General features: G+C 51.2%; 7 protein-coding genes across 7 annotated transcripts; 1 reads left to right on the plus strand and 6 right to left on the minus strand.

Annotated features, from left to right (window-relative positions):
• Positions 1-5687: 5687 nt before the first annotated feature.
• On the minus strand, positions 5688-7400 carry Mfsd1-1 (Major facilitator superfamily domain-containing protein 1; the record flags this gene model as incomplete). Its single annotated transcript, XM_037323927.1, has 4 exons — positions 5688-6036; positions 6089-6293; positions 6345-6998; positions 7055-7400. 4 exons carry the CDS (start codon positions 7398-7400, stop codon positions 5688-5690), a joined length of 1554 nt encoding a protein of 517 aa, XP_037177453.1.
• Positions 7401-9537: 2137 nt separating this feature from the next.
• On the minus strand, positions 9538-11199 carry CGCA056_v008681 (uncharacterized protein; the record flags this gene model as incomplete). The annotated part of the gene is made up of 1 exon (XM_037323928.1): positions 9538-11199. The coding sequence occupies one exon, from the start codon at positions 11197-11199 to the stop codon at positions 9538-9540; it is 1662 nt and encodes a 553-aa protein (XP_037177451.1).
• A 1788-nt stretch (positions 11200-12987) lies between these two features.
• Positions 12988-14623, plus strand: betA-9 (Oxygen-dependent choline dehydrogenase; the record flags this gene model as incomplete). The annotated part of the gene is made up of 3 exons (XM_037323929.1): positions 12988-13201; positions 13248-13394; positions 13485-14623. The coding sequence occupies 3 exons, from the start codon at positions 12988-12990 to the stop codon at positions 14621-14623; spliced, it is 1500 nt and encodes a 499-aa protein (XP_037178422.1).
• Positions 14624-14743: 120 nt separating this feature from the next.
• Positions 14744-16204, minus strand: Pm20d2-2 (Peptidase M20 domain-containing protein 2; the record flags this gene model as incomplete). Its single annotated transcript, XM_037323930.1, has 3 exons — positions 14744-15588; positions 15642-15785; positions 15844-16204. 3 exons carry the CDS (start codon positions 16202-16204, stop codon positions 14744-14746), a joined length of 1350 nt encoding a protein of 449 aa, XP_037178420.1.
• An 872-nt stretch (positions 16205-17076) lies between these two features.
• On the minus strand, positions 17077-18874 carry CGCA056_v008684 (putative transporter; the record flags this gene model as incomplete). Its single annotated transcript, XM_037323931.1, has 6 exons — positions 17077-17496; positions 17562-17894; positions 17951-18076; positions 18127-18464; positions 18517-18620; positions 18672-18874. 6 exons carry the CDS (start codon positions 18872-18874, stop codon positions 17077-17079), a joined length of 1524 nt encoding a protein of 507 aa, XP_037178417.1.
• A 637-nt stretch (positions 18875-19511) lies between these two features.
• On the minus strand, positions 19512-20579 carry GOR1-2 (Glyoxylate reductase 1; the record flags this gene model as incomplete). Its single annotated transcript, XM_037323932.1, has 1 exon — positions 19512-20579. The coding sequence occupies one exon, from the start codon at positions 20577-20579 to the stop codon at positions 19512-19514; it is 1068 nt and encodes a 355-aa protein (XP_037178416.1).
• Positions 20580-21337: 758 nt separating this feature from the next.
• On the minus strand, positions 21338-23355 carry CGCA056_v008686 (Lactose permease; the record flags this gene model as incomplete). The annotated part of the gene is made up of 8 exons (XM_037323933.1): positions 21338-21524; positions 21586-22073; positions 22123-22356; positions 22407-22548; positions 22606-22758; positions 22818-22934; positions 22992-23073; positions 23133-23355. The coding sequence occupies 8 exons, from the start codon at positions 23353-23355 to the stop codon at positions 21338-21340; spliced, it is 1626 nt and encodes a 541-aa protein (XP_037178666.1).
• Positions 23356-23806: the final 451 nt, after the last annotated feature.

Raw genomic sequence — 23806 nt, forward strand, 5'->3', positions numbered from 1 at the left:
ATCAAGAGGAGGACTCGGGATATATATATATGAAAGCATTGACGGCCGGCGTGGGAGCTATTGTATGGTCCGGCTACGGCCGAAGCTTGGTAGCCGGATCGCGACCACGCCGGGTCTCGTATGAGAATTATGTGTATGCTGTCGGCAGACTGGATACTCGATAAGATACTAGATGAATGAAGAAAGAAAACTAGATTGAATAAGTTGTCCCCTGCTATACTGAGTGATTGTCCCCTAGCCTCCCATTCTAAACTGGATCTTGCTTAGAAGCTTGCTTGTTTGGGTCATCGGACTGCAAAAAAATGATGACATCGCCAACAAGGGCGACAGGGATGGACATACAGACTTTTGCTCTTCAGTCAGAAGCACTCTTCTAATATTATCACAGTGAGAGCTCAACTCTTGGGTATTTTGCCATAGTGTTTAATGTTCCCCGACGCGCATGAATACACTGAGAGCAAGTTACGTCAGAGACAACGCAGGGCGATGAGGGATCCGATCGCGATGTGGATGAAAGGTAAGCCGACCTTACTCATACACATAGATCGTTAGTGTCAAGACACAGACACAAGCGTATTTCTTTGAAGAGGGCTGGCATGATCTAATGCGATTGTCTTGTTGTGAGGTGCGCAATGGTCTGGCGATAGCTTTTATAGGAGGTCGTTGGTGATTAGAGAGGCATTGATAGTTGGGTTGGTGGCTGTAGTGGTATAAGTAGTCTTGCGTGCTGGGACTCGTGATTCTGTACGACGCAAATATGGAATTCGCCTGTTGGGCGTCGTAGACAATATGTCCTTCACCGCAGGCTCGTCTTCTGAGATCCTTCCGGTAGTGCATTCGACTTTGCGTGCTGCAACTGCGTGGGGCGTTTTGATCTGTAGGAATATGCTGGAAGTGAGGTCGACTAGAGACGAAGGATGGCGTTGAGGGAGCGGCGGCAGGGTGGCAGGCCATGTGACGGCACCTCTGTGGACTACTTGTGAGATTTAGAACGCCGCATAAGTTCAAGCAGAAGATCACCAGATTGCTGTGCTCCAAGCAAGATGCGATGACGATGGCTTTTATAATCCGTTAGTGCAGTGATATCTGTGATGTTGCCTTTCCACGTATAAAGGCATGCTGACTTGCTTAGAACTCCTGTGTCCGGCGCAGATGATAATAGCCCACGGATCAATTTCGAGCAAGCTCTAGTCGTAAGGCCCTTCTGCTACGGATAAGCTTCATGTTACGCTCTGAGGTGTGCAGATATGGCTGTCGGAGCTTGGTTTCTTATCATGGAATACCATCGTAGTGAGGTATGAGGGAGACGACGGACGGCGGTCTGGTGAGATTTGTAGAGGGAATCAAGACGGGGAGAGGGTGTCTCAGGGTCATTGGAGCTGTTCGGCGTGGATGTAGAGACTTGACAGCTTTCCATGAGCGTTTATCTGTCATGACACAAAGGAGCGATTCGATTTGGGTTATGGTTGAAGGGTTTGTTGTCGTGGCTCTTTCTATACTGCAACAACCTGGCTGCATGCTTTGAGATGAGCATGAGGAGTTGGGAAAGTACATATACTGCCAGTCAGAGCAGGTTTCGTTCTAGAAAGACAACTGGCCGGCCATGATTGCTCTGGTCGTGTTTTCCAACGGATGGGGATCTAACCATGATGCTTCCCTCCCTCGCTCCGGTGATGGAATGGAGAGGTCTGGGAGGTCGCGAGTATGGGATTTAATGTATTCTGAGTTTCCGTAAAGGGATGAATAGTGTGAGAATAGGAGGGAGCATGGATGATGAAAATGTATACATATAGGGTTTTCTCAGCGAGGGTTTGTCAGTGTTCTCACAGGTTAATAGCTGGGTGTCCAAGCCGAGGAAAGATTAACGGACATCATCACTGGATACGAATTCCACAGATTGTCTTGGGTGTATATGAATAGACCTGGTGTGTTTTAGAAGGGGATATTCATATGTGAAGGTAGCAATGCATGGGGTGCGGCTCGGCGACAAGAGAGTTTGGCTCAGGCGAGCGATGAGAAGAAAGTCAAGGAGGACGGCGCTTTCTTTTGGGGGTTGTGTTTGAGCCTTTAAAGCCCGGTATGGTAGCAGATTTCCTTCTGTAAGACGCCAATCTGCTCCGCAGTCAACGTTAAGTCAGGCAGATGATTCGAGGGAGATGGTGCAATTCTCGCCTCCATATTTGAAGCTGTAAATGCACCACGAAGTTGTTGAGCTATTGCGGAAGAAGTGGACGTATGATGTTGTTCCAGATGGAATACTGGTGGACCGAAAGAGACGGACGGTGATGGCGTAGAAGGGCATTATAAGGAAGTGAGGATGGGAACCGGGAGTTGTGATGGCTGAGCCACAACTCTTAGTTAAGAGAACATGATCATAAACGAACCATAATTCCTCCTTTGCCCCTTTTCGGCAGGGTCTTGATAGCTCTTGAGAGAAATCAGTATGCGATGAGTCGTTTCTTATATAGGCTGTATTTCATGACATGAATTGATGCAGTTGCGAATGTGGTTCTGGAGGATCATTGGGTCTTGGCCCGTCTGGAGAAGGGTTTAGAGAGCGGGCTTTGGGGAACATTCGTCCCAAAGCGCAATGAGGGGTTGATTCTTTACCGTGGCATCTTTTTGGCTCGTGCTAGAGACAGCCTGATGTGACGGGGTTGAAGGCGCTTTCTGCGAGTTGGTAACCTCACAAGTTTGCGACCGGATTGCACGGTGTTTTGGGCTGGAATACGTAGAGGATGAGTACGAATGGAGAAGGGTGAAGAACAGAGGGACAGTGGTTTCCTTGCCTTGTCTTGCTATCAATTCGGTTGAGACTCCGACTCTGTACTGGGAAGAGGTTTTGGTTGGCTACTGTTGGAACCGAGGTAGACGCGTGGTTGAATTGTCTGGAAAGCTTTAGAGAGGCTTTGTTCTATATTGTATATATGCTTGACGCGGTGGCCGCTCAGTAAGGAGAACCATCACTATCTCCCTGATGTACTGATGGGCATTTCGAGTTCTTGTTGGGAGGCCTTTCCTACAGGTCGCAAGCTACACCGGAATATTCTTCTTACTTGATGACTTGCATGAAGTTGATGAGCATTTTTATTGCCACGTCCAATTTCATACAGGCTTCGCCAAATTGTATTGTTTCAATCTTTTCACAGTGACGGGACGCCTTCCGACGACTTAGCTGGCCTGACAACGATGAAAATTTGATGCAAGCTCGAAAAAGGCTTTTGAAGGCCTTGAATTCTGGGCTTCCCAAGACTGTTAATATTAATACGCAAGGGAGTGCGCTAGATGACGGACGTGGATGGGGGGCATGCTCGAGTGTGGCTTGGACGGCGGCGGTCGAGTCAAAGTGATGCTTCATTAGAGGTAGTAAAGCTCACGTCAACAATTAGGTCTTTCCAGCCTGGTCTAGATTCTGAATTTGACAACCTAAGCACATATTTGGCTCGCGCTGCTCTAGGCTCATGGCGGTGGTCTGCTCCTTAAATGCATTCCATCGTGGACGATTGAACTCTGGGCTGTGTCCCCCCTCAAGTTGCAGGAAGGCCTTCAGCATGCGACAGGACGAGTGAAATTCTGAGATCTTGATCCGCTTGAGTATATATTAGTAAAGACATCTTCCTTGTTAATGGTAGTCTTCCACAAGAAAATCAAACTCTCTGAGTCTATGTGAAGTTGACGATTTGACTTCTACTTGCCTGGCTCAGAGTAAGGTGAAACCGTAGGCTGTTCGAAACGACCATTTTGTTATTTGTAGCAGACAAGGATCGTGATCATATTCCGGATGTTTTGCCTGAAATACTCTACAGATAGGGGGGCGGCCTGCCAGCAACGTGGATGGAAGACATTACCTTTAGAATTGAGATGTGGAAGCCTACCAAAGCGAGCGCTGTCACTGAGTGACATAACGGTGACGTTTGTACTGCTGTAATGGGAGACAGGCTCTCAATACCCAATATTGTTTGTAGACAGCATAAGTTCTAAGTAGACCGCTTTGTATAATTGAGCACATAACATGAATATACCTAGAGTATAATGTATTGAAATGCCTGGAAGCCATCACGTTCTCAATGTTTTTGTGTCTGATGATCACCTCTCCCGAAAAGAACGATGGTACTAGGGCTTCCAGGTACAGCATGCCAAGGCATGTAGGGATGATGTTATGGCGGATTTGCGCAAATGGTCAGGTCATCATTGTAAGGACGTCTGATTATCATGGCCAGAATATAGTGGGAACGCGTCAGATGAGTGACAACAGTTTTGGTGGAATTTTAGACATCAGTGCGATCTGAAAGCATACCGATCTCTGCGTTCGCATCTCTGTGGGAATGAACTTGGGGCTTTTTATAACCGCAACTTCCAAGTAGCAACCCTCCCGGACGATCGCTGTCTAAAAGGTTACCAGTAATCGCTGTGAAGCCTTTAAATATGATCCATCTGCAAAGATACATTCTGGTAATGGCTTGTAGTCTTGATTGAGTCTGTACTTGAGACGGGTATGGTGTGACCTTTCTGACGGGAGAGGGACCCAATTAGGGCTGCGAAAAGAAAACGCGAGAAATGTTGCATTTTGGAGCCTTGGTTGTTCCCAACCAAATCGGGGATGTCGATACGCCCAATCCGTTTCTATTGAAGAATAAGGTAGTCTTGTCTGATAAGACATTATAGAGGCGGAATTCTACGGCTGCACATGCTGGGACGCTGTTTGACTGCTCAAGGCACGCCTTGTAATTAGAACTGGAATACCCCAAAGACAAGCAAAATGCAAGACAATGAGAAGTTTATTTTTCTAGGACCGGGACTCGAGAAAGTTGCACAGGAAATCACAAAACAACGCCAGGGCCACCCAAGCCCCCACCTCCTGCGAGAGCTGAGAAACGGGATTAAAGGTTCGTTGGTAGAACCTCATTTGTGTAGTTTATCGATACTTGCTCAGAGAGAAAGAGCTTTTATGGTTGGGCTCTCTCTCGGAAGTTTATCTCGACGAAGTAAGGCAAGTTAGTGGTTTCTGTCTGGCCCCTGAGTAAACCAATGCAGCGCTCTGGTGGCATATGGTAAGTGGGGAGGACCTCGACTTGATCCTCACAATACATCTGTCTCCACTTGCTATGAGGCCGTGGGTAAAATCCTGACTATTTTGGAGATCCCCAATATAGATTCTGGGGTCGCAGTGATGATAGCTTTGATCTTTATGCCAGCCCAACAATATCAGCGACTCAGTCGGTCTAGCGTGTTCCCATCAATGTAGGAAGCGCAATCAATGTAAGGAAAATCTTCGCTGATTAGCTGAGCGAACAGAAGCTACCTTAATGTGAGGTCAATCTGAGAGGGTAGGCGGGAGGGCAGCCCACGTGAGTGCATGCGGCAGGGCTGACTAGAGCTACGCTCCGATGGTTGCGCTGAGTGATGGGCCAACTTTCAAGGGCTGGATACGAAGACGGCAAAGATGATGACGAAGACGACTGTTGTACGTTGTTTTAGACGATGAAGAACAAAGTTGAATGAATGAAGTGGGCTCGAAGGTATCTCGGTAACGATCAATGGTGACATGGGAGAACAGGTTGGGAGGAAGATGGGGAAAGTTATTAGTTGGATGGTGTTTCTAAATCTATGACATCTCTGTGCATTTGCTTTCTTCCTTGGTTATAACTTTATAGGAACTGGACGGATACTGAAGCATCTTCCACCGTTTAGTCATTGTTCCCAGTTGCAACGCCCCAGAAGTAGGCCGCCCACGCCCCAAGGATCAACAGAACCAATCCACCGAAGCAGACCTTGGAAATCAACTTGTTGCGGCCCCCGTTCTCCTCATGGAATGCCCTCTTCCTCTCATTCCAGAGGTCGCCGTTGGCGATACGTTGCTTCCTCGTCCATTGCAGGTTGCCCAGATCAACGGACCACCATGAAAGTCCAATCAACGCGACGGCGACCAACACTGAAGCAGCCGCGAGGATGACGTAAACAATGACGACATGTTCGTAGCTGTCATTGTCGGCATCCTGAATGGCGCCGGTGATGATACGGACGATGATGTTCATGCTGAACTCCGATTAATCGGTGCTTCATTAAGAGTAAATATAGGCGAACTTACGCATTGTTCATGGCGATCTTGACGGCATAGGCTGAACCAAAGACAGACTGGTGCCACATGGACGTGCGAATACTGTCAATGATAGGAGTGGGGCCGAAGGTAGACGAGATGGCGTAGATGCCGAACGCAGCGGCGGTTCCGGCCTTCTCGGAAGCCCAGTTGACAAGTGCCATAGCCAGGAAAACACCAGTTCCGCAAATAGCGACTGTAGGACATCAGCATCATAACGTAATCAAGGCAGGTAAGGTCTACTCACGCAAAGTGATACGGTTGCCCAGCAGGTCGATGAAGGCACCAATGCATGGGACGAGGAAGAAGCCTGCGTACTGCAGAGTAGCAGAGTACCAGCCGGCAGTGATGGCATCAGTCTTGAACCGCTTTTCGGCCAACTCAGTCGCGTTCTGGGTAAAGACGATCGCGGCACTTGTCTGGAACAGAGAAAAGGCCATGATCGCCCAGAAAACCCAGGGAAGCTCGAGAACCTTCTTAGGCTGGAACTTCTTCGACTTCTCCGTCAACTTTTCGCCGGTAGCCGGATCTTTCATGTTTCCGAACTTCTTGTGGGCGACGCTGTTGAATTTGTAAAAGCCGACCGTCATCACGTTGGTGAAGATATTCATGAAGACGGCAACCCAAAAGACCCAGGCGAAGTTACCGGTGTTCTTGGCAATCACGTTGGCCGAAGACTTGCCGACGAAGCCGCCGATCTTCTTGATTCCAAGTTCCAGTCCGAGGGTCGATGCAAAGCCGTTGTTGGGCGAGAACCAGGAGCTGAAGACCTTGTACTGGGCGACTTGGGTAGCGATGTCGCCGAGGGCAAGGATGACACGTCCGCCGATCATGAGCTTGAAGGAGCGGATCTGAGCCGCGGCAGCGACAAGAATGGAGCCGATGGAGTAGATAATGTTACCTGAAGTTATTAGTAACGAGTCTTAATGCATTCTGGAGTTGCCAAGTTGTACTCACCATACAGCATGGCGCCGGCTCCACCAATTCTGTCGGTGACAATACCACTCGTGAGAATGAGAAGGGTGACCATGAAGTCCTCACTGGCCTCGAGAAGGGAGAACTGCTTGTTGTTGATGTCAAGCTCCTTCTTGAGGGTAGACTTTAACGCGCCGGTAATGCCGGAACTCCATGATGAACCGAAGCTGATGCACGAAATCATAATGACCGCGATGAGCTTCCAGTACATTGGGGGCTGCGGCTTGTTGCTTTCCAGAGACGTGGAAGGTGAGAGCTCCGGGAGGTCGTTGACAGCCTCGGTGGGCTGCTTCTCCCGGCGGGACTCGACGTCTGAGCGTGACTCCATGCTGTCAGATGTTCCGATTGCTCGGTAGCTGGCAGGAATGTGAATTGAGGAAGGAGATGCACGAGGAGAACTCGAAATCAGCCTGAGAGCTGACGTTGAAGAAGTTCATATATCCGCGCATCGTCAGTTGGAAACGACTATTCCGTAAAAGTGGGAGCCGGGATCGGTCGGGAGGATTTGCTCACTGTGAGAAAACGGAAAAGGAGCCCAAAAGGGGTCTAGAAAACGGGGGTTTTCGCGCAGGATTTTTCCTTCCCCAGTCAAGGTTTTGCGCTCGCTAGCGCGCCAAGTCCAACGATGGGCTCCGAGATGCATCTGATAAGATTAAAAAGGCAACGGACCCCTTTACGAGTCAGGGATATGCCGGACTAGAACCAATCCCTTCACACAAATACTCCGGCCACAATCCACAGCGGGGGCCATCCGAAGTGGAGTTCCACGCGTGCTCAAAGTCTGGCACGCGGCTTCGCGATGCCGCTCCTTGCTTACTCGGTGACAACTTCGGCCGGGAAGCGGCCATTGTGGTGTCAAAAGAGCTTAAAGGGAGGACCCTTTTCGGAGTACCAGTCCAGCTGGGCGGTTGTACGCAGTGAGCCGAGTGGGATCACGCTAGTTTTGACGCTACGAGCTTTCTCCCATGTGAGAAAAATCGTTTCCTTCTCCAGGTCGCCCGCTGAGGGACCATCCGATTGCGGCAAGGCGAGTTTCGTGGCAACTTCATCATCTTCTTTCGGAAAGGTGTTGATCTTATCATGTCATCTGTGACTAAATCCTAGCGAATGTGGAATACCTGGCCGCTTCTCACCACCTAGCTGAACTCCCCGTACATGACACTCTCAACATAGCACTCGCCGACCAGGATGTATCCGCCTTCTACCGGTCTCAACACGAAGGGAATATCCGCGCCTGCCAAGGCAACCACCACATCCCCTGATTACATCCTATCCGGGCCAAGACCGATCCATCCGTCGTGGGTGGAAAAGGCTGCTGACATGCTGTTCTGTAGACCATGCCATGAAGCCTATTTTGAAAGGGTTTCCAGTGCTTGATCAGTTCTTCAGCCGAGCCAAGGTCGTCGCCCGGCATGCTCCAAGCTGTTTGACCTTTGTCCGCATTCAACTCTATTTGGAATACGGCTCCGTAACTCTTCGGTGCGCCTTCGAGACTGTAGGCGACCTTGTCGTCGACAAGGATACGCTGAATTACCTCTCGAAGAGGTTTGTCAGGGCCAGTTTTGGGGTGATAGTGCCATGAGTACTCCGACGCCATGCTTCCCTCTTCATCATCGTCTCCTTCCCGCTCAGCCTGCTCAGCCCAACCATGTTCCCCAGTCGCAGACACCCCGGCCCTGAGGTACACCCTCAGAATTGGGTCCCAGTTCACACGCCAGCTGGTGTGATGTGGGTTTCGCGCCAAGCTATGTCCCACATCTTGACGACGTCAATGTCCAGCCCTATCATAGACAGCACTCCCTTCTGTTGCTTTGAATGTAACGTTGGAATGTAACGTTGGAAGCGATCCAAAAGACGCGTCGTATACCAAGCTCCGCGGATACATTTCCTTGACCAGCTGCTCTGGTTGAAGAGTTGGACCACGACTCCACGAACATGCCCAAAATCACGTATCGATGAACAACTAACTTTGGGCCCCCAATTAAACTGGAGTATGTGGAATTCGTACAAACTTGAATCGCCTGAAGCTCGGCTCACGGCAACTGACTGGCTTGCCAAGACGCTCAGTCGATGTTCATCCGTGATTGGATATCTGGAGACCTCCTCGTAGAGGTCACCAGCGGGCTTATGGTAATCGACAGGCAAATGGCTGTTCCTATATAAACCCAATGTGTCAGGTTTGTTAGAGAAATTCCCCGATGCTCGTGAAAAACGCAGAATATTTGCGCTGAGATGCTTTTGTCTGATCTATGTACAGGGGCCTGGCACCCCCTCCAAAAGAATGTGCCCGTCGGTAAGGAGGCCGATCACGATGCGGTCGAGCAACCGCCGCGGGCCCACTACAATGCCTTCCACAGCGTGGCAAAATGGGTCTGATCATTCCTTAAGGACAATGTCAACAAGGCTGTGGATTATGGAATGATCATCCAGTCTCGAGGCTTTCATATCTTGTGCTCAACGCTCCCCTAAGCCTGGCCTAATAAAAGCCAATCCAGGTTGAAATCGCCACCATCGTCTTCCTCTTCCACCTCCTGCTTAGCCCTCTTGATTGAACCCCAGTTTTCCGGCCGGTATCCAGATCCTTTCCTCTGTGCGGTGTATTCGTCCGCCGTTGTATGTATAACACCCTCATCCTCTTCCGCCGCCTTCACCCATCCCCAGAAGTTTGTTTCAGACATGCCTGTCTTGTCTTCATTCTCAGTGCCTCTCATGGTTTGATACTCACCGTAGTCCTCCTCGTCCTCCGAGACCTCTCCGACCTCCTCGATCACAAATCGTCCGCCTGTCGCTGGTCCATATCCGTAGGGGAAGTACTTTGAGGCCTTCGCCAACACCGCCTGCTTTGCTCTTTGTCTCTCGCCTGCGTACGCAGAGTCCAAACCCTCATTCACGTTGATCCTGTTATTGGTCGCATAGACCCTGGGCTTCCACTGGTACGGGTCCATCGGCAAATTCTGAAAGTGCGCGGCGTTGTCAGCGCCCCAGTCCAGGTGCAGCACATAAATGGGAATGATCTGGGCTGGGTCGAAGACGATGTATTCAAGCTCGCGGTTCGCCACGTGTGAATCAGCACCCTCGTATGGCTCCGACTGCGAGCGCCAGTTGTCCCCGCGGAACATCTGTCGCGCGCGACCCATGATGGTGGCGCACACAATCAGCTTGAGGCCGAAGTACTCGGTCGGCGACGTCGGCCGCGCCCAAGAATCCGTGTAGCTCAAGGCAAAGTCGGCGCTGGGCGAACTGTAGATGCCACGACCGTAGGTTGACCCACAACGGACCTCGTGCAGGTTTCCATCGTTTCCTCCTTTGTCGCCCTTTGGCACGCGCGAGCCCGGCTTGAGGAAGCCGTGACGGACGATTGAGGGAACGAAGTGGCGCTGCGTGCCATGAAACGTCATGTATGGACGTGTGAGATGCTCAAGCTTGTCCTCGAGACGGGTGTGCTTCGCGCAGCACTTCGGAAGGCTTTTGCGGTGGCGGATGAGCTTTTCGCGCAACCGACCTCGGCAAGCATCGAAGCGGGCAGCTAGATCGCGCCGGATGACACACTCGGCGTGAAGAACTCGGTAACACGAGGGAATCGACTCGCAGATCTCCCTAGCCGACTTGCCCAGGTACTCCAAGGCGATCTCGTTGGTAGTAATCGCCTGGACAGCCTTCTGTTGAAATTGGTCCGAAGGAATGCGTTGCGTTTCGTTGGCTTTTTTGTTGGCTCGGTTTCGTACCGCCTTTACCAGAGCATCCGTCTCTTGGGCCATCTTCAAGACCATCTTGGTCGCCTCAAAGATTCCGTACGTGCTATTTTCCCTATTAAGCCATTTCTGGACGCAATTCGTCTCGGCCGCCTCCTCGATCACGCAGCGAAGGGTAGCACGAAGGCCATCTATGTCCTTGCGCGAGAGGGTGAGGTTGATGAGGTCAAAGAGAGGTGCCGTGATAGGATAGTGAGTACCAGCTGTGACCTGAAGTATGAGCTCTTCGTAAGTAAAGCAGAGTACGTCGTCCATGGGTGAGGATAATCGGTGGTCGTTGCTGAGGAAGCCAGCGTCAATGAGAGCGTCTGTTTCTTCATCACGAAGGAGAGCCAGCTGAACGATATCTTCTTCAGAGAATTCGAGATCAGCCATCCTGGTTTCATTGGCGTGGCCTGAATTCGCACGATGCGGACAGTCGGTCGGTGTGGGAGGGGATGAAGGCGTTTATGAATTCCCACAGCTAGCGTGGCGCTAGTTGTTCAAGACAATAGTTGACAAAGAGAATCGAAGCGGTGAGCTTGATTAATAGCAATGCCAGTGCAGGTTCTTTGACCAAAAATTCCACACACGTCGCTGTCGATTCTCGATTCAAGTGGAACCCGGACGATCTTTCTACGGTAGGCGGCAACGGTACTGATTGGTGTAGCTCTTGGGGATTGGCTTGCTCAGGAATCCTAGAATGCAGCTCAAAGAAGATGTGTCAAGTCCCTGGACGTTGTTCTACGAAGTTCGTCATTCTCTGAATTCCGGGATATTAGACTTATACGTCTGTTTGAGTAGTCGCGGTTGTCAACAAGTGATTGATGTGATTCATCTGAGGCCTCGTGGGGCTGGCTGTATTCAAGTGTCTGCCACAGTTGTGCGCAGTAGTGCTGCTCTGAATGTATTTAGTCTATGACTCTTCGGCAACAAAAGGCCCGTGCTCATGTCAAATGTTTGAATTCGAGGTTATTCGTAAAGGTGTTTCAAGCTAGTAACGTGCTAGAAAGGTCTAGCGCACATAGAATGACTGCCTATATTCGGTGAGCCCAAAATGGTCTAGGTCAATCCTCCGCTGACTAAATTCAGATTAAGACAACCATATTGAACATCGGACTGTGTATATTTGTCGCGTTAACATACGCTGATCACTGAAGGATTTTGCTCGAACTGAAATGAACCATTCCCATATCAATACGTAGGTACAGATGCTTTTGACGTGACGAAGAGCTTCCAACACAAGGTCGTATCACAGGTGGGTCATACGAGTTCTGGGCCCATAATCTTCGGCGGTAAGTGGAGATTGGATTGAGCTATGCCATCGGCTTCAGCCCAGATCGAGGTTGAGCAACCGCTTCTCAGGGGTTGAATGTCAAGGTCATTGATTCAGTAAGGATAATTGAAAGTATCTTCGGATCAACATGTCAACAGATTCACAGAATACCGCCCCTCCACCACCAAATCTGCAGTCACTTTCTCCCCCGAACGATCGCCTACGATGACCTCAAGCGATGATGCTGTGTGGGACTGACTTGCATTATCTGCTCCCCAACCAAAGTGCCAAAGTCTTCATGCCAAGTCTTGTACGGGGCTGTGTCACAAATTAAACTTGAGAAGACATTTCAGTGCGCACTTCACGTAGGTAAGGGCGGCAGCCTGAAATCTGGAGGAGCTTACTGCTTGGAAGCCCGGAACACCAGCAATGTCTAGAATTCTAATACCATGTCACTTTTCGCAAGGTAAGGTAGATGCAGAAAGCGGACCCTGAGCATCCGGTTCGGAAGACGATCCATATTCGTCTTCTAAAGCCTAGCTGCAGATCCATAGCCTGCAGACTCAGCAGCTACCAACACCAGTAGATGCGCCCGGGGAACCCTCAGAGTATCATTCAGGCAAGCGGTCCAGTGGGCTTACTTCTTGGCATTGAATGCGAAATTTGAACAACTCACCGATGGTTTACTAGGGTAGGCAGGTTCGCGTCTTCGTACAAAAACCAGGGCTCCCTCACGAGTCCTCTTTTTTGGTGGCCATCGCGATTCATCCATGTGATCTGACTTCACCGGGGACCCTCTCCATTCGCACATCTAGTCGGGAGCCGAGTGTGGGAGTCACAATGCTGTCCAACGTTTGGGATTATACATTGTCGGCGGTGGCCTCGCCGGCTCGGTCATCTCAAGCCGGATGCTGGAATACAACAGCTCTTTGAGTATCCTGCTCATCGAAGCCGGTGAAGATACTCGAGCTCGAACGGACATCTTATACACCAATGCCACTGATCTCATGGGTGGGGAGCTTGACTGGCAGTACCCGACCGAACCAGTCGCAGCACTTAATGACCGCACTCTTGTTTTCAATCAAGGCAAGGGCCTCGGCGGTGGCGCTGCTATCAATTCCTGTAAGAGCACATCTTGACCTTCCGGAGTGTCAATTGACGATCTTAGGTGGGTACACACGCGGGCCCCGAGTAGACTATGACGAGTGGGCTGAACTCGTCGGCGACGAGCGTTGGAGCTATGAAAACCAGTTGCCTTACATGAAAAAGGCCGAAGACTGGTTCAACAGCAACAACGCCGCCCAACACGGTAACGGTGGGCCTCTTCACGTGGCTTCTGTCTCTTCGACCGGTCGTGTGTACCCTTTGCGTGATGTTGTTGCTAGCGGCTGAGACGAACTTGGAGTTCCTGAGCTCCCAGACCTCGACAGCAATGTGGGCGACAACATCGGGCGCGCTGAGCTGACCGAGACTCGTCGCGACGGCATCCGTCAGCTGACCCCTGTGGTCTATCCTCTCGACAGTATCGAGGTTCTCACCGAGACACTTGTTGAGAAGGTTCTGCTTTCCGGTAGTGCGGACGATGGAGAGCTGCAAGCTACTGGCGTCCAGCTTGCAAATGGCACCCAGATTTTCGCCAACAACGTTATCTCAGCCGCTGGTGTCTATCGCTCTCCGCAACTCCTTATGTTGTCTGGCATTGATGAAGCGGCAGCATTAGAGAAGCACAACATCAGCGTGAAATTGGACCTCCCTGAGGTCGGGAGAAACCTGATTGACCACATGTCGTTTTACCAATATTGGAAGCTCAGAAGCCCAGAGAATGGTTACGCACTCGGATCCAGTAACCCAATTTTTAGCCAGCCCGAGTTCAGCACGGGGTACCCTATTGATTGGGTGACATCAACGGGGTTGGGTAAGACTGGTCTTGCTTCTGCCATTGAGAAGGATGAAGGAGTTGCCCCAGACGCTGCATCTCACTCTCTGCTCAGCGCCAACCGCACCTTCCTCGAGAACTTCGTCATTTACCAGGCCTATAGTGCCTCCAATCCCTCTATTCCGATGGACGGTTCGCATATCTACACCAACATTGTCTCCTTTCTGCCTACATCTCGCGGAACCGTCAGTCTTGCATCTGCTGATCCTGCAGATAGTCCCGTCATCAACCTCAACTATCTCGACACGGAGGTCGATCGTCATGTCTACCGGGAGGGCATCCGTCAAATGACAAAGCTGATGCTAAATACTGCCTTCGGCAAAGAGTACATTGTTGGAGAAACTGCTCCTGACAACACCGAGCCAGTTTCGCTGGAAGATACTGACGAGTACCTTCACTCCCGTCTGGCCGAAAGCGGCGTCACTACATGGCACCCCCACGGAACCTGTGCGATGGGCAGTGTTGTCGACTCCAATCTCAAGGTCAAGGGCGTGAAAGGCTTAAGGGTTGTCGATGCGTCTGTCTTACCCGTCCCCATTGCGGCTCATTTGATGGCACCTTTGTACGCCATGGCGGAACAGGCTGCTTCTATTATTACTGGTAATTGATGACGAGAGACACGGGAAGAAGTTGGAATCAACCAAAAGAGATGTAACAGTATTCAATCATTGTCAAAGAAGAATTCCAAACTTTACAATTAAGAATCCATCGTTGGTGTCAAAACAAAACTAGAAAATAGCGTGACGTCTTCTGCGCTTCTCCTGCGTAGCCTCAAACTCCTCCTTAATCTGGTCCAAAAGGCCGTCAACAGTCAGCACATCAACGGCAACACCAGCAATACCCTTTGCAACCATGATAGCCTTGTCAAACGCCGCTCTGCTACCAGCAGCAACCTCAAAAGCAGCAGTGTGGGGACCACCGTCCGGCACACTTCCGTTCTCGTTAGTGATGCCAAAGAACGGGCTGATACTAGGGAAATCATGGCTCAGGTTTCCCTGATCAGTGCTTCCACTGGGCTCACGCAGCTTGTCGACTTCGGCATCAGGAACCCCGCCGCCAAGCTCAGTGAAGTACTTGGAATACGAGCTCGCCAAGAGGTCGTTGCTGACCATGTTGTCGTAGCCGTACGGCCTCATGGTGAGATTCAGCTCGGCGCCAGTCGCTAGAGCGCCGGCCTCGAAACACTTCATCACGCGATCGGTCCACTCCTCTAGAGCTACGTTGTCTGCGGAACGGATCTGGAAGGAGGCTTCCGCAAGGGCGGGGATGACGTTGATGCGAGAGCCAGCAGAGCTGATGATGCCGTGAATCTTGTCGGTGGACCGCGTCTGCTGGCGGAGGAGGGCAATGGCGTTGTTTGCGACAATGAGGGCGTCTTGGGCGTTGATACCCTCCCAAGGGGAGGCAGCAGCATGAGCCTCCTTGCCGTAGTACTCAACTTCAAAACGGTCCGTGGAAGTGGTGATCATGTAGGGGGAATCGCCGCCGTTGGTTGGATGAGTAATGAGGGAAATGTCGATATTGTGATCAGTGAAGGCACCGGCTTCGTGAAGCTTGACCTTGCCGCCGAGACCTGAGAATGTTCAGCTTTGTATCCAGATTTCGACTTTTCAAAATGCATCTTACTCTCTTCAGCGGGCGTTCCGAACAGAATGACCTTTCCAGGGAGGCTCTCAGCACGCATGATCTCAGCGGTGGCAAGCGCACCACCGACGGATGCAGTCGCGATCAGGTTATGGCCGCACGCATGGCCGAGACCAGGAAGAGCATCTAAGCCGAGGGTCAGCATAATCTACATGATCATTGTTCCAATTGAGTGCCCACTTACCATATTCGGCATTGAAAGACACGATAGGACCATCTCCGCTTCCCTCGAAGACAGCTACGAAGGCAGTGCTGATGTTGTAGATAGACCTGGTCACGTTCCATCCTTCATGAGCCTCCATGAAATCGGTCAGCAGTTTATGTGCTTCCACCTCCTCATATCCAAGCTCCGGATTGTCGTGGATCTCCTGGTTGATCGGCCACAACTCATCGACAATGGAGTCGACATAGTCGGAGATGGACTGAAAGTACGGGCTGATGTCGGGGCTCGAGCTGTTGGACTGGCGGGGCAGGACAGAAGATGCTGCTGCCGAGCTCGCGCCAAGAGCCAAGATGAGCTTGCTTGAAAGACCTCTGATACTCATGCTGTCTGACTTGACGATGACGTCCTATGTGTTCTTGAAGACAGAGCTTGACGGAAGGACTTCAAAACCAAGTCAGACATGGTAGACGGTCGCCTCTTTATACAGCATTTCCCATCCAGACTCTATGTCTAATCAATAAATGTCATGCTTATCTTCTCCTCCAAAATACCGCCTGGGCAGACGTGTAATACCGCCGATGAGCGGATGACGAGCATCATGGCCCTCATTCTAAAATCTTGGCTCTCGTGGCCTTGAACCGCTCGTCGGCTCTTCACTGATCGTTTCAATTCGTTGTTAATCCCAATGGTGGGTAGTGCGGGGAAGTGTCAAACTGCTCTGCCAGTCAAATGTGCGACAGAAACCCAGTGTCGCGGCCCTGTTTACTTGAACGGATGACTGCCAAGAACCCAGCCAGCAGTTTTGATGTTATCCCCACTTCCAACCGGGGCCGAAGGACTTGGCGGTAGAGATAGGTATTTATTCCCTTGCACCACTGCCGCCGACATCTGTCCCGACATTCTTGGCTCCGGGAGCTTGGTAGACACCGACCGGAATACTCCATGCGAAAGAAACAAAAGCAGCCGATGTGGGTAGTTTGCCGTGGACAAATCTCCCCACTATGCTCCTGTCCCCCTTCGCACCGCCATGGGGAAATGCTGGGGACGGGGTCGACCCTGGCGAGTAAGCTTAAAAAATAGCCGATCGTCTGTTCTTTTGCCGACGGGTTATCCGGAGTCTAAACGCAATTACTAAAACCAACAAGTCGGTCTTTGATTACACCATTGACGGCTCTCTCCAGCCACGCAATTCAATCAAGAACAGTAAAATTTCAACGGCATGACATCGTCCATTTATTCAGACGAGTGCAGCATTTAATGCACATAACGGAAACTGACAACCCCCTCCCCGCCGTGTCCAGCCTTTGAGCCCGAGATATGATTGTGGCTCACATTGCCAGCCCTTTCTTCCTCCTCGAACTTGGCATTCTGCTTCTTTAAATAATACTTTATAAACAACGCGGTGCCTACACAGACCAAGCAAGCACCAGACATGACTCCGCCGCCAGCGTAGTATCGAGGCTTCTGGCTATCCGGAAACATGTAGCTGGTGTAGAAGTGTGCAACACCGGCGGCCATGAAGTTTACGATGGCAAGTGCAGCAGCACGCTTGGCTCGTGGACGAGGGAGAGACGCGGATAGCCAGCTAACGCAGAGGTTGTAGGGTGCATATGAGCCAGCAGTCATGAGAAACATGGAGAAGTAGCGTCCACCCAGTGAGTCGACGAACATTGCCTGCTTACAGTTAGCTCAACTGTCTCCACAGAAGATAAACGGAAATTTTGGAAACGGAAACGTACCAAGATGTTGCCGAGGAGGGCAAATACCATCGGGATCGCGATATGGTATCCACGCTCATCCTTGTGCGCAGCGTGGAAAGAAACGCAGAGAGACACAATGAAGGCGAAGAAGTAAGGCGGCGAAGTGAGAAGAAGCGTTGTTGTGCGACCATAGCCAAGGGTTCCGACGATGGAAGGAAAGAAGTTGTTGAATGACTGGGCTGTGATGAGAGCCATTTGTTGGATGATGAAAAGGTACAGCTTGGGGTCGATAAGTGCTTGCTTGAGACCCCAGAAGATGGACTCTGGGTCCTCATCAATGATACCTGCATTCTCCTTGCGAATTCTCCACTCCTGTTGTTTCACAGTCAGTCAAGCCAAATAGGCCAAGAGATAGCACGTTAACTTACGGCGTACAACTGCTGGTCGTGAGAGATGAAGAGATGTTTGCTCTGCAGGGGGTAATCTGTGAGGAGAGGGAGAAGCAACAGCGCAATGACCACTGTCATGGCGCCCTCAATGATGAACAGCCATTCCTGGATCGCATTAGTATGGACGCGCCTTCTGAAAACTGTGAAAGACTCACCCATGCGGGCTTTCCTGCTTTGCCTTCCATTCTCGAGATAATCCCAGCCGCAATGAGTCCAGAGAAAGCAGTCGCGACCATGTTGCCACCATACAGAATCGCAATCCTCGGCGGCAGCTCTTTACGAGTGTACCAGCACGACATCAGGACGAACACAGCCGGAAGGAAGGGCGCCTCTACCAGTCCCAGAATGAAACGAACGGCAGCGAGCTCCGAGAAATTCTTCACGAATCCTTGGCTCATAGACAGAATGCCCCAAAGCGACGTGATGAGACAAATGTAAAGTGATGGCCGGACCTTTCCAATGATGAGGTTTGAGGGAACTTGGGTAATGCAGTCTGAAAGAAGTCAATCATGGATACCAACAGGTACTTAGTAGAAGTGCCATACATCCGACGTAGAACATGAGAAGGCAAGTATTGTACTCGTTGTTGGTCATGTTCAGGGTATCTGTGATTCCTGCGATCTTGGCACTGGCGATGTTATTTCTGTCTCTGATCAAGAAGTCAGTGCCAAGGACGTCGCTTCTAGGTCACATCACTCACAGAATATTCAACAGGAACAGAATGAAGACGGTGGGCATGAGGGTCAAATCCAGCCGCCGCGTCAAGCTCCTATCCAGTAGCCTCAGCTCGTCGCCACCAAGGCGTTCCAACTCTTGCGGGAGCGGCAGCTCGTCAGGCTGGAGAGCGCGACGCTTCTCAGCGTGCTCGGCCTCGTACTTCTGCTCTTGAATCGCGTCTGCCATTTTGGTGATCGGATTCGGGGTTGTATCCAGCAAAGTCTGGTTCACCTGCTCCGTCTGAAAGACGAAACATGTTCACAGCCCCAGCGTATTTAACAGAAGGCCCAAACAGCTTGGGGAAATTCATAAACATGACAAGGATTGGTCGAGTTCCGGCGAGAACGCCGGTGGATTACATCGAACCGTGGGGGCTTCCCCATGTTGGGGCCCCGGATTCTTGGCTTGCGGGGAAAGAACGGGTCGCGGGTACTGAATCCCCTCGAAGTAGCCTCCCGGGGGGGTCACCCGAGCATCGGTGAGAATGCCGATGGCCACATATTGGCAAGTTGATGACCAGACTTGGAGAAGTGATTGAATGATCTGCTTTTCCGTCCACATGGGACATTTCCTCGGAAAAGAGCCGATGAAACGGTCGGCACTTGGCTCAGCTTGTGGTGCGCCTCTTGGACCTTCATCGAACGGCAGATAACGGCAGATGTGCGAGGCCGTAGTAACTTTGCTATTTTACAAATTAGAGAAGAGTCGATGCCCGATTATTGATGCGAATTGAAGCAACACGGAGCTTCTAGAGCGTCTTTCATCGGCAGCTTTGCTGATATTGGAACCATTACGGTCTATTCGAATTTAAGGCTAAAGTCTTCTATTTAGATGCAGACTCAAATGCCTTCCTGTTGACCGGAGTCAAGGGCGCGCCAACAAAATCTCCTTTTGCCCCCACAACTTCAACAATGTTCTTCATAGCATTCAGCTCGAAGTTCATCCTTGTCGTCAAGGCTGCACCACCATTATGGCATGTCAATGTCACATTATCCATGTCCGCAAGCACCTTTGAAACCTGCGGCTCGTGGTAGTGTACGTCCAGCGCGGCAGCCGACAACTTCCCACTCTGCAAGGCCTCAATAAGCGCATCTTCCTGTACTAGCTGCCCACGTGCCGTGTTGACAAGTCTCGCACCATCCTTCATCGCTGCAAATGTCTCGCGGTTGAACAGATCTTGGGTATGCGCGTTCAGCGGGGTATGCAACGTAACACAATCCGATACAGCCAACAGCTCATGCAAGTTGGAATGGAAGGTCGCTTCCAGTTCCTGTTCCACTTCGGGCGGCGAGCGGACGACGTCAAAGTAGTGAATTTTCATTCCAAGGGCGGTGCGAGCCTTGTAGGCGAGCTTCTTGCTGATGTTACCCAAGCCCACGATACCGAGGACATGGTCACGGGGGTTCCATGAGATACTCCCAACCAATTTATGCATGGCTGTGAACTGCTCTGGGTCACATGTTCTCGCTGCCCGCTGCGCTCGCCAGAAGTTGCGGAATACTGAGAGAATCATGAAGAGCGCTGTATCTGAGACGGCTTCGTCGCTGGCGCCGGTACCGTTGGCGTACCAGATACCCCGCCGGCCAAGCGCATCGACGTCCGCCCAGTTGAACCCCGCACCGGCGGAAGCGAATATGCGTACCGACGGTGGCAGAAGGGGAATCAGTTCGTCGTCCCATTGGCCCATCTCACCGCCCGTTTGGAAGTGTGGACGGAAGATCGCTGAGAAATCTCCATACTTCTTTGACTTCAACGCTTCAATGAAGGATGCCCGGTCGGTTTCTTCGTTCGCCACGACGTCGAAGCGATCTGTGAAGGTGTTCTTGTAGTAGTCGTGATTGTACTTGATGTCCTCGCCAAGGCGCAGGACGATGGGTTTCTTCCCCGCCATGTTGGAGTATTTGGAGATGTTGAATACAGGGATTGAAATTGACGACAATTGGGATAAGCGCCGGGCCGTAAACTTGAATAACTCGTCTTCTGAAGGTGTGGCTAGTCAAGGAAGTATCCAAACGAGAAGTCGGTAACTTTAAGTGCTCATTTTATCCGCTTGTATTGCGTGCTTTGTGGATCATGTTCACGCGTGTTTAGGTGATGTTGTTGGTAAATCGGCAGTTCCCCGCTCCTGGACTGCTCCGTGTTGTTTCCACGCGGGAGGATGCGTCGGTGAGAAAGCCGACGTCTTCTACCCCCAACTTTCGGAAGTTGTCCGACCAGGAGATGCATTATGAGATACGATGCCACCACAAATTGGTCACCAGATCGTAAACCAAACTGTTCAGACTACAGCCTCCTGTCTCTATGACAGCCGGGCCGTGAGCGTTTCCGCATCGGCGCAGACGCGACCCAGTTGCTGGCCCCAGCTCCGTAGCCCGCTACATCAGGGGTGACTGAATCAATATTTTTGACGTGTGTACGTCCTGCTTGCAGAGTACTCATAGATAGGACGACGAATGACAAGAACCGCAATATATCTATCAGCCTTGGTTATGATATTGCGAGTCGAAACCCGAAGGGTCTTCAATCCAATTATGTCATAGCTCATCTACCAATTACTCAATTACACGTCCCTTTGCACGGGTATCCAAGCCTCATTGCCAATTTTTGACATCTAAGCATCAACTTCCTTCAGTAATTCGAGTTGTAACATTAAACGTGCTCAACATCAAACTTCTCGTTCGGAACCTTCATTGTCTCTAGCACCGTGCTGGCACTGCGGGGTTCCAAGCTCTTCTTGACAGGGTTTGGTGCGGAGAACACCTCCTCCAACTCCTCAAGAGTACGATGCTTGGTCTCAGGGAAGAGGAAAAAGATGAAGATGGCTTCGAGAATGTCCCTAAATTGTCATGTCAGTAGTCTTTCCATATAATTCATCTTCCACCCCAGGTGTTGCTTACCAGAAGACGAAGACGAGATAAAAGTAGTATCCAATTTTCTCAAAAGCAGGCCCAGAGCTGTAAGCCAGGACAAGAGAGATAGCGGACGACGCGAAGTTGCCGACGGCAGTTCCCTTGGCACGGGTGGTAGTCGTCAAGGTCTCAGCGATGTACATACTCTGCTGAGCCGTCCATCCGAGCGAGAAGACAACACCGAAAAGATACACAAAGGCTATGGTAGTGTTCGCAGCATTGGTGTTGTCCGGATTGTCAACAGCCATCTTAGATGTTCCGGTCATAACAGCGAAAGTCATGCTACAGAAGAGAATGCTGTAAATAAGCAAAGGGCGACGGCCAACCCTGTCAGTCAGGCGGGCACCGACAACACTGCCGAGAAGACCGAGAACACTGTTGACTGCGTTAAGAGCGAGGACCTTCTGCTCTTGGACGATTCCGGCCGTGTTCATCATAGTGACAAGGTAGTAGCTGGAAAGTGAGTTTCCGGAGGCCTGCAGCTGTTAGTGATGAAATCGGAAGAATGAGCTGAGCCGTAAGTACCTGTCCCATAATGGCCATGCCAATGACGCAGATCAATCTCCTGCGCGCAGAATGGGTATTCCAGAGTTCGTGGTAATCCCACCACTTCTTGTCACTAGCCTCGCTGGAAATCTGCGCCATCATCTCCTTCATCTGCAGTTGTACAATTGGGTGCTCGGGATCCTTCTCGCCGTGAAGCCTGGTAAGAATCTTGGCGGCTTCTTCATGTCGATCGTTGGCAACGAGCCACCTAGGCTATTTCCACCTGTCAGCAAAGTCATTGGGAAGGGAAGACAGCGACTTACGCTCTCGGGGAGGAAGAAGACGAAAATAAGCACGATGCCGCTAGTGACCATTTGGATCCAGACGGGGATTCTCCATCCATCATCTCCGGGGATGAATGAAGAGCCGTAGACAACCCATCCTGCAATGATTGATCCAACAGGCCTGTTCTTGGTTAGAATATCGGGACTCCAAATGACGCAGGTCTTTGTCCGTACTTACCACATGCAATTGTACAAGCCAGTGAGCGTTCCTCTCCACTTGGGATGGGCCAGCTCGCTCACGTAGGTCGGCGCAGAAACGCAGCAGAAGGAGACACCGAAACCCAGAATGAAACGTCCACCCAAGAAGTGAGGAATGTCGTGGCTCGTTGCCCTAATATTCTTGTTAGTAATGCGGATTTCCAAAGTTCAAATTGTAGAGGGTGGGCTTACTGCACGGCGGTGCCGACGATGATCAACGCCGCACCCGTGAACATGCCCCAGCGGCGGCCGAAAAGATCATTTACGGGCCCGGTGAAGAAGATGGCAGCTACAGAGCCGACGTTGTACCTGATACCCATCGTCAGAAACCAAGTCCTTATATTCATATCGCAAAGCGTCGCTCACATCATGAAGACGATACCGGTGGATGAGCCCGAGGTTGTCATGTTGAAAGTTCGTTGGTACGAGGTCATGCCGTTGAGACCACCTGGGAGACAATTAGCGACCTCCACCTCCTGCTACGTCCACATGTGAGGCCTGACATACCCATAAGCGATCCATCGTAACCGTTGAGGGCACCGCAGCAATATGCGACGAAAAGAACCCCATAGAGGGTGAACATCGACTTGGTCCAAGGCGAGTACTTGCTATCGTCGACTTCGTGCGCGATCTCGTGTGCGACGACCGCGGCGACCTCTGCGGGAGGCGCATCTTCTCTCACGTCGCTACTGGTGTGGTCATATTTCTCGTCGTTTGTTGGCGCAGCCATGGTGGCAGGCAGGAGACGGAACTCGTCAACTACTTGTTACGTTAGAAGGTAGATGATAAGCTCCGAAGGCCGGACAGTCAAAAAGCCAACCACCTCTCCATATCCTCGCAGGCGCACACCTCTTTTATAAGCTCCAACTGCCTTATCCCAATGGCTCGCTTCTCCCATGCTACCTTGGCTTGTAACCATGCCACCCAAGAAAAAGCCATGCAACGCCAACGCGTGAGGTGCCAAACCCACCGCGTATCCACATCCGTGGGTTCATCGAAACAGCTGAGCTATCCCCGCAATACCCCAGACCGCGCGATCCCCCGGCCGATCACATGAGGAGGTTGACGGCGTGTGGTGCTAGGGTGGGATGCGAAATCCGGGTTGTGTCCGGCATTGCACATCGGAGCCCAGCGAAGAGCCGCGGTAGGAAATTGAACCGGATCGCCGAGGCGCGTCGTGA

This window comes from Colletotrichum aenigma, assembly GCF_013390185.1.
Source record: "Colletotrichum aenigma strain Cg56 chromosome Unknown KSG_Cg56_contig05, whole genome shotgun sequence".
NCBI classification, from domain to species: domain Eukaryota; kingdom Fungi; phylum Ascomycota; class Sordariomycetes; order Glomerellales; family Glomerellaceae; genus Colletotrichum; species Colletotrichum aenigma.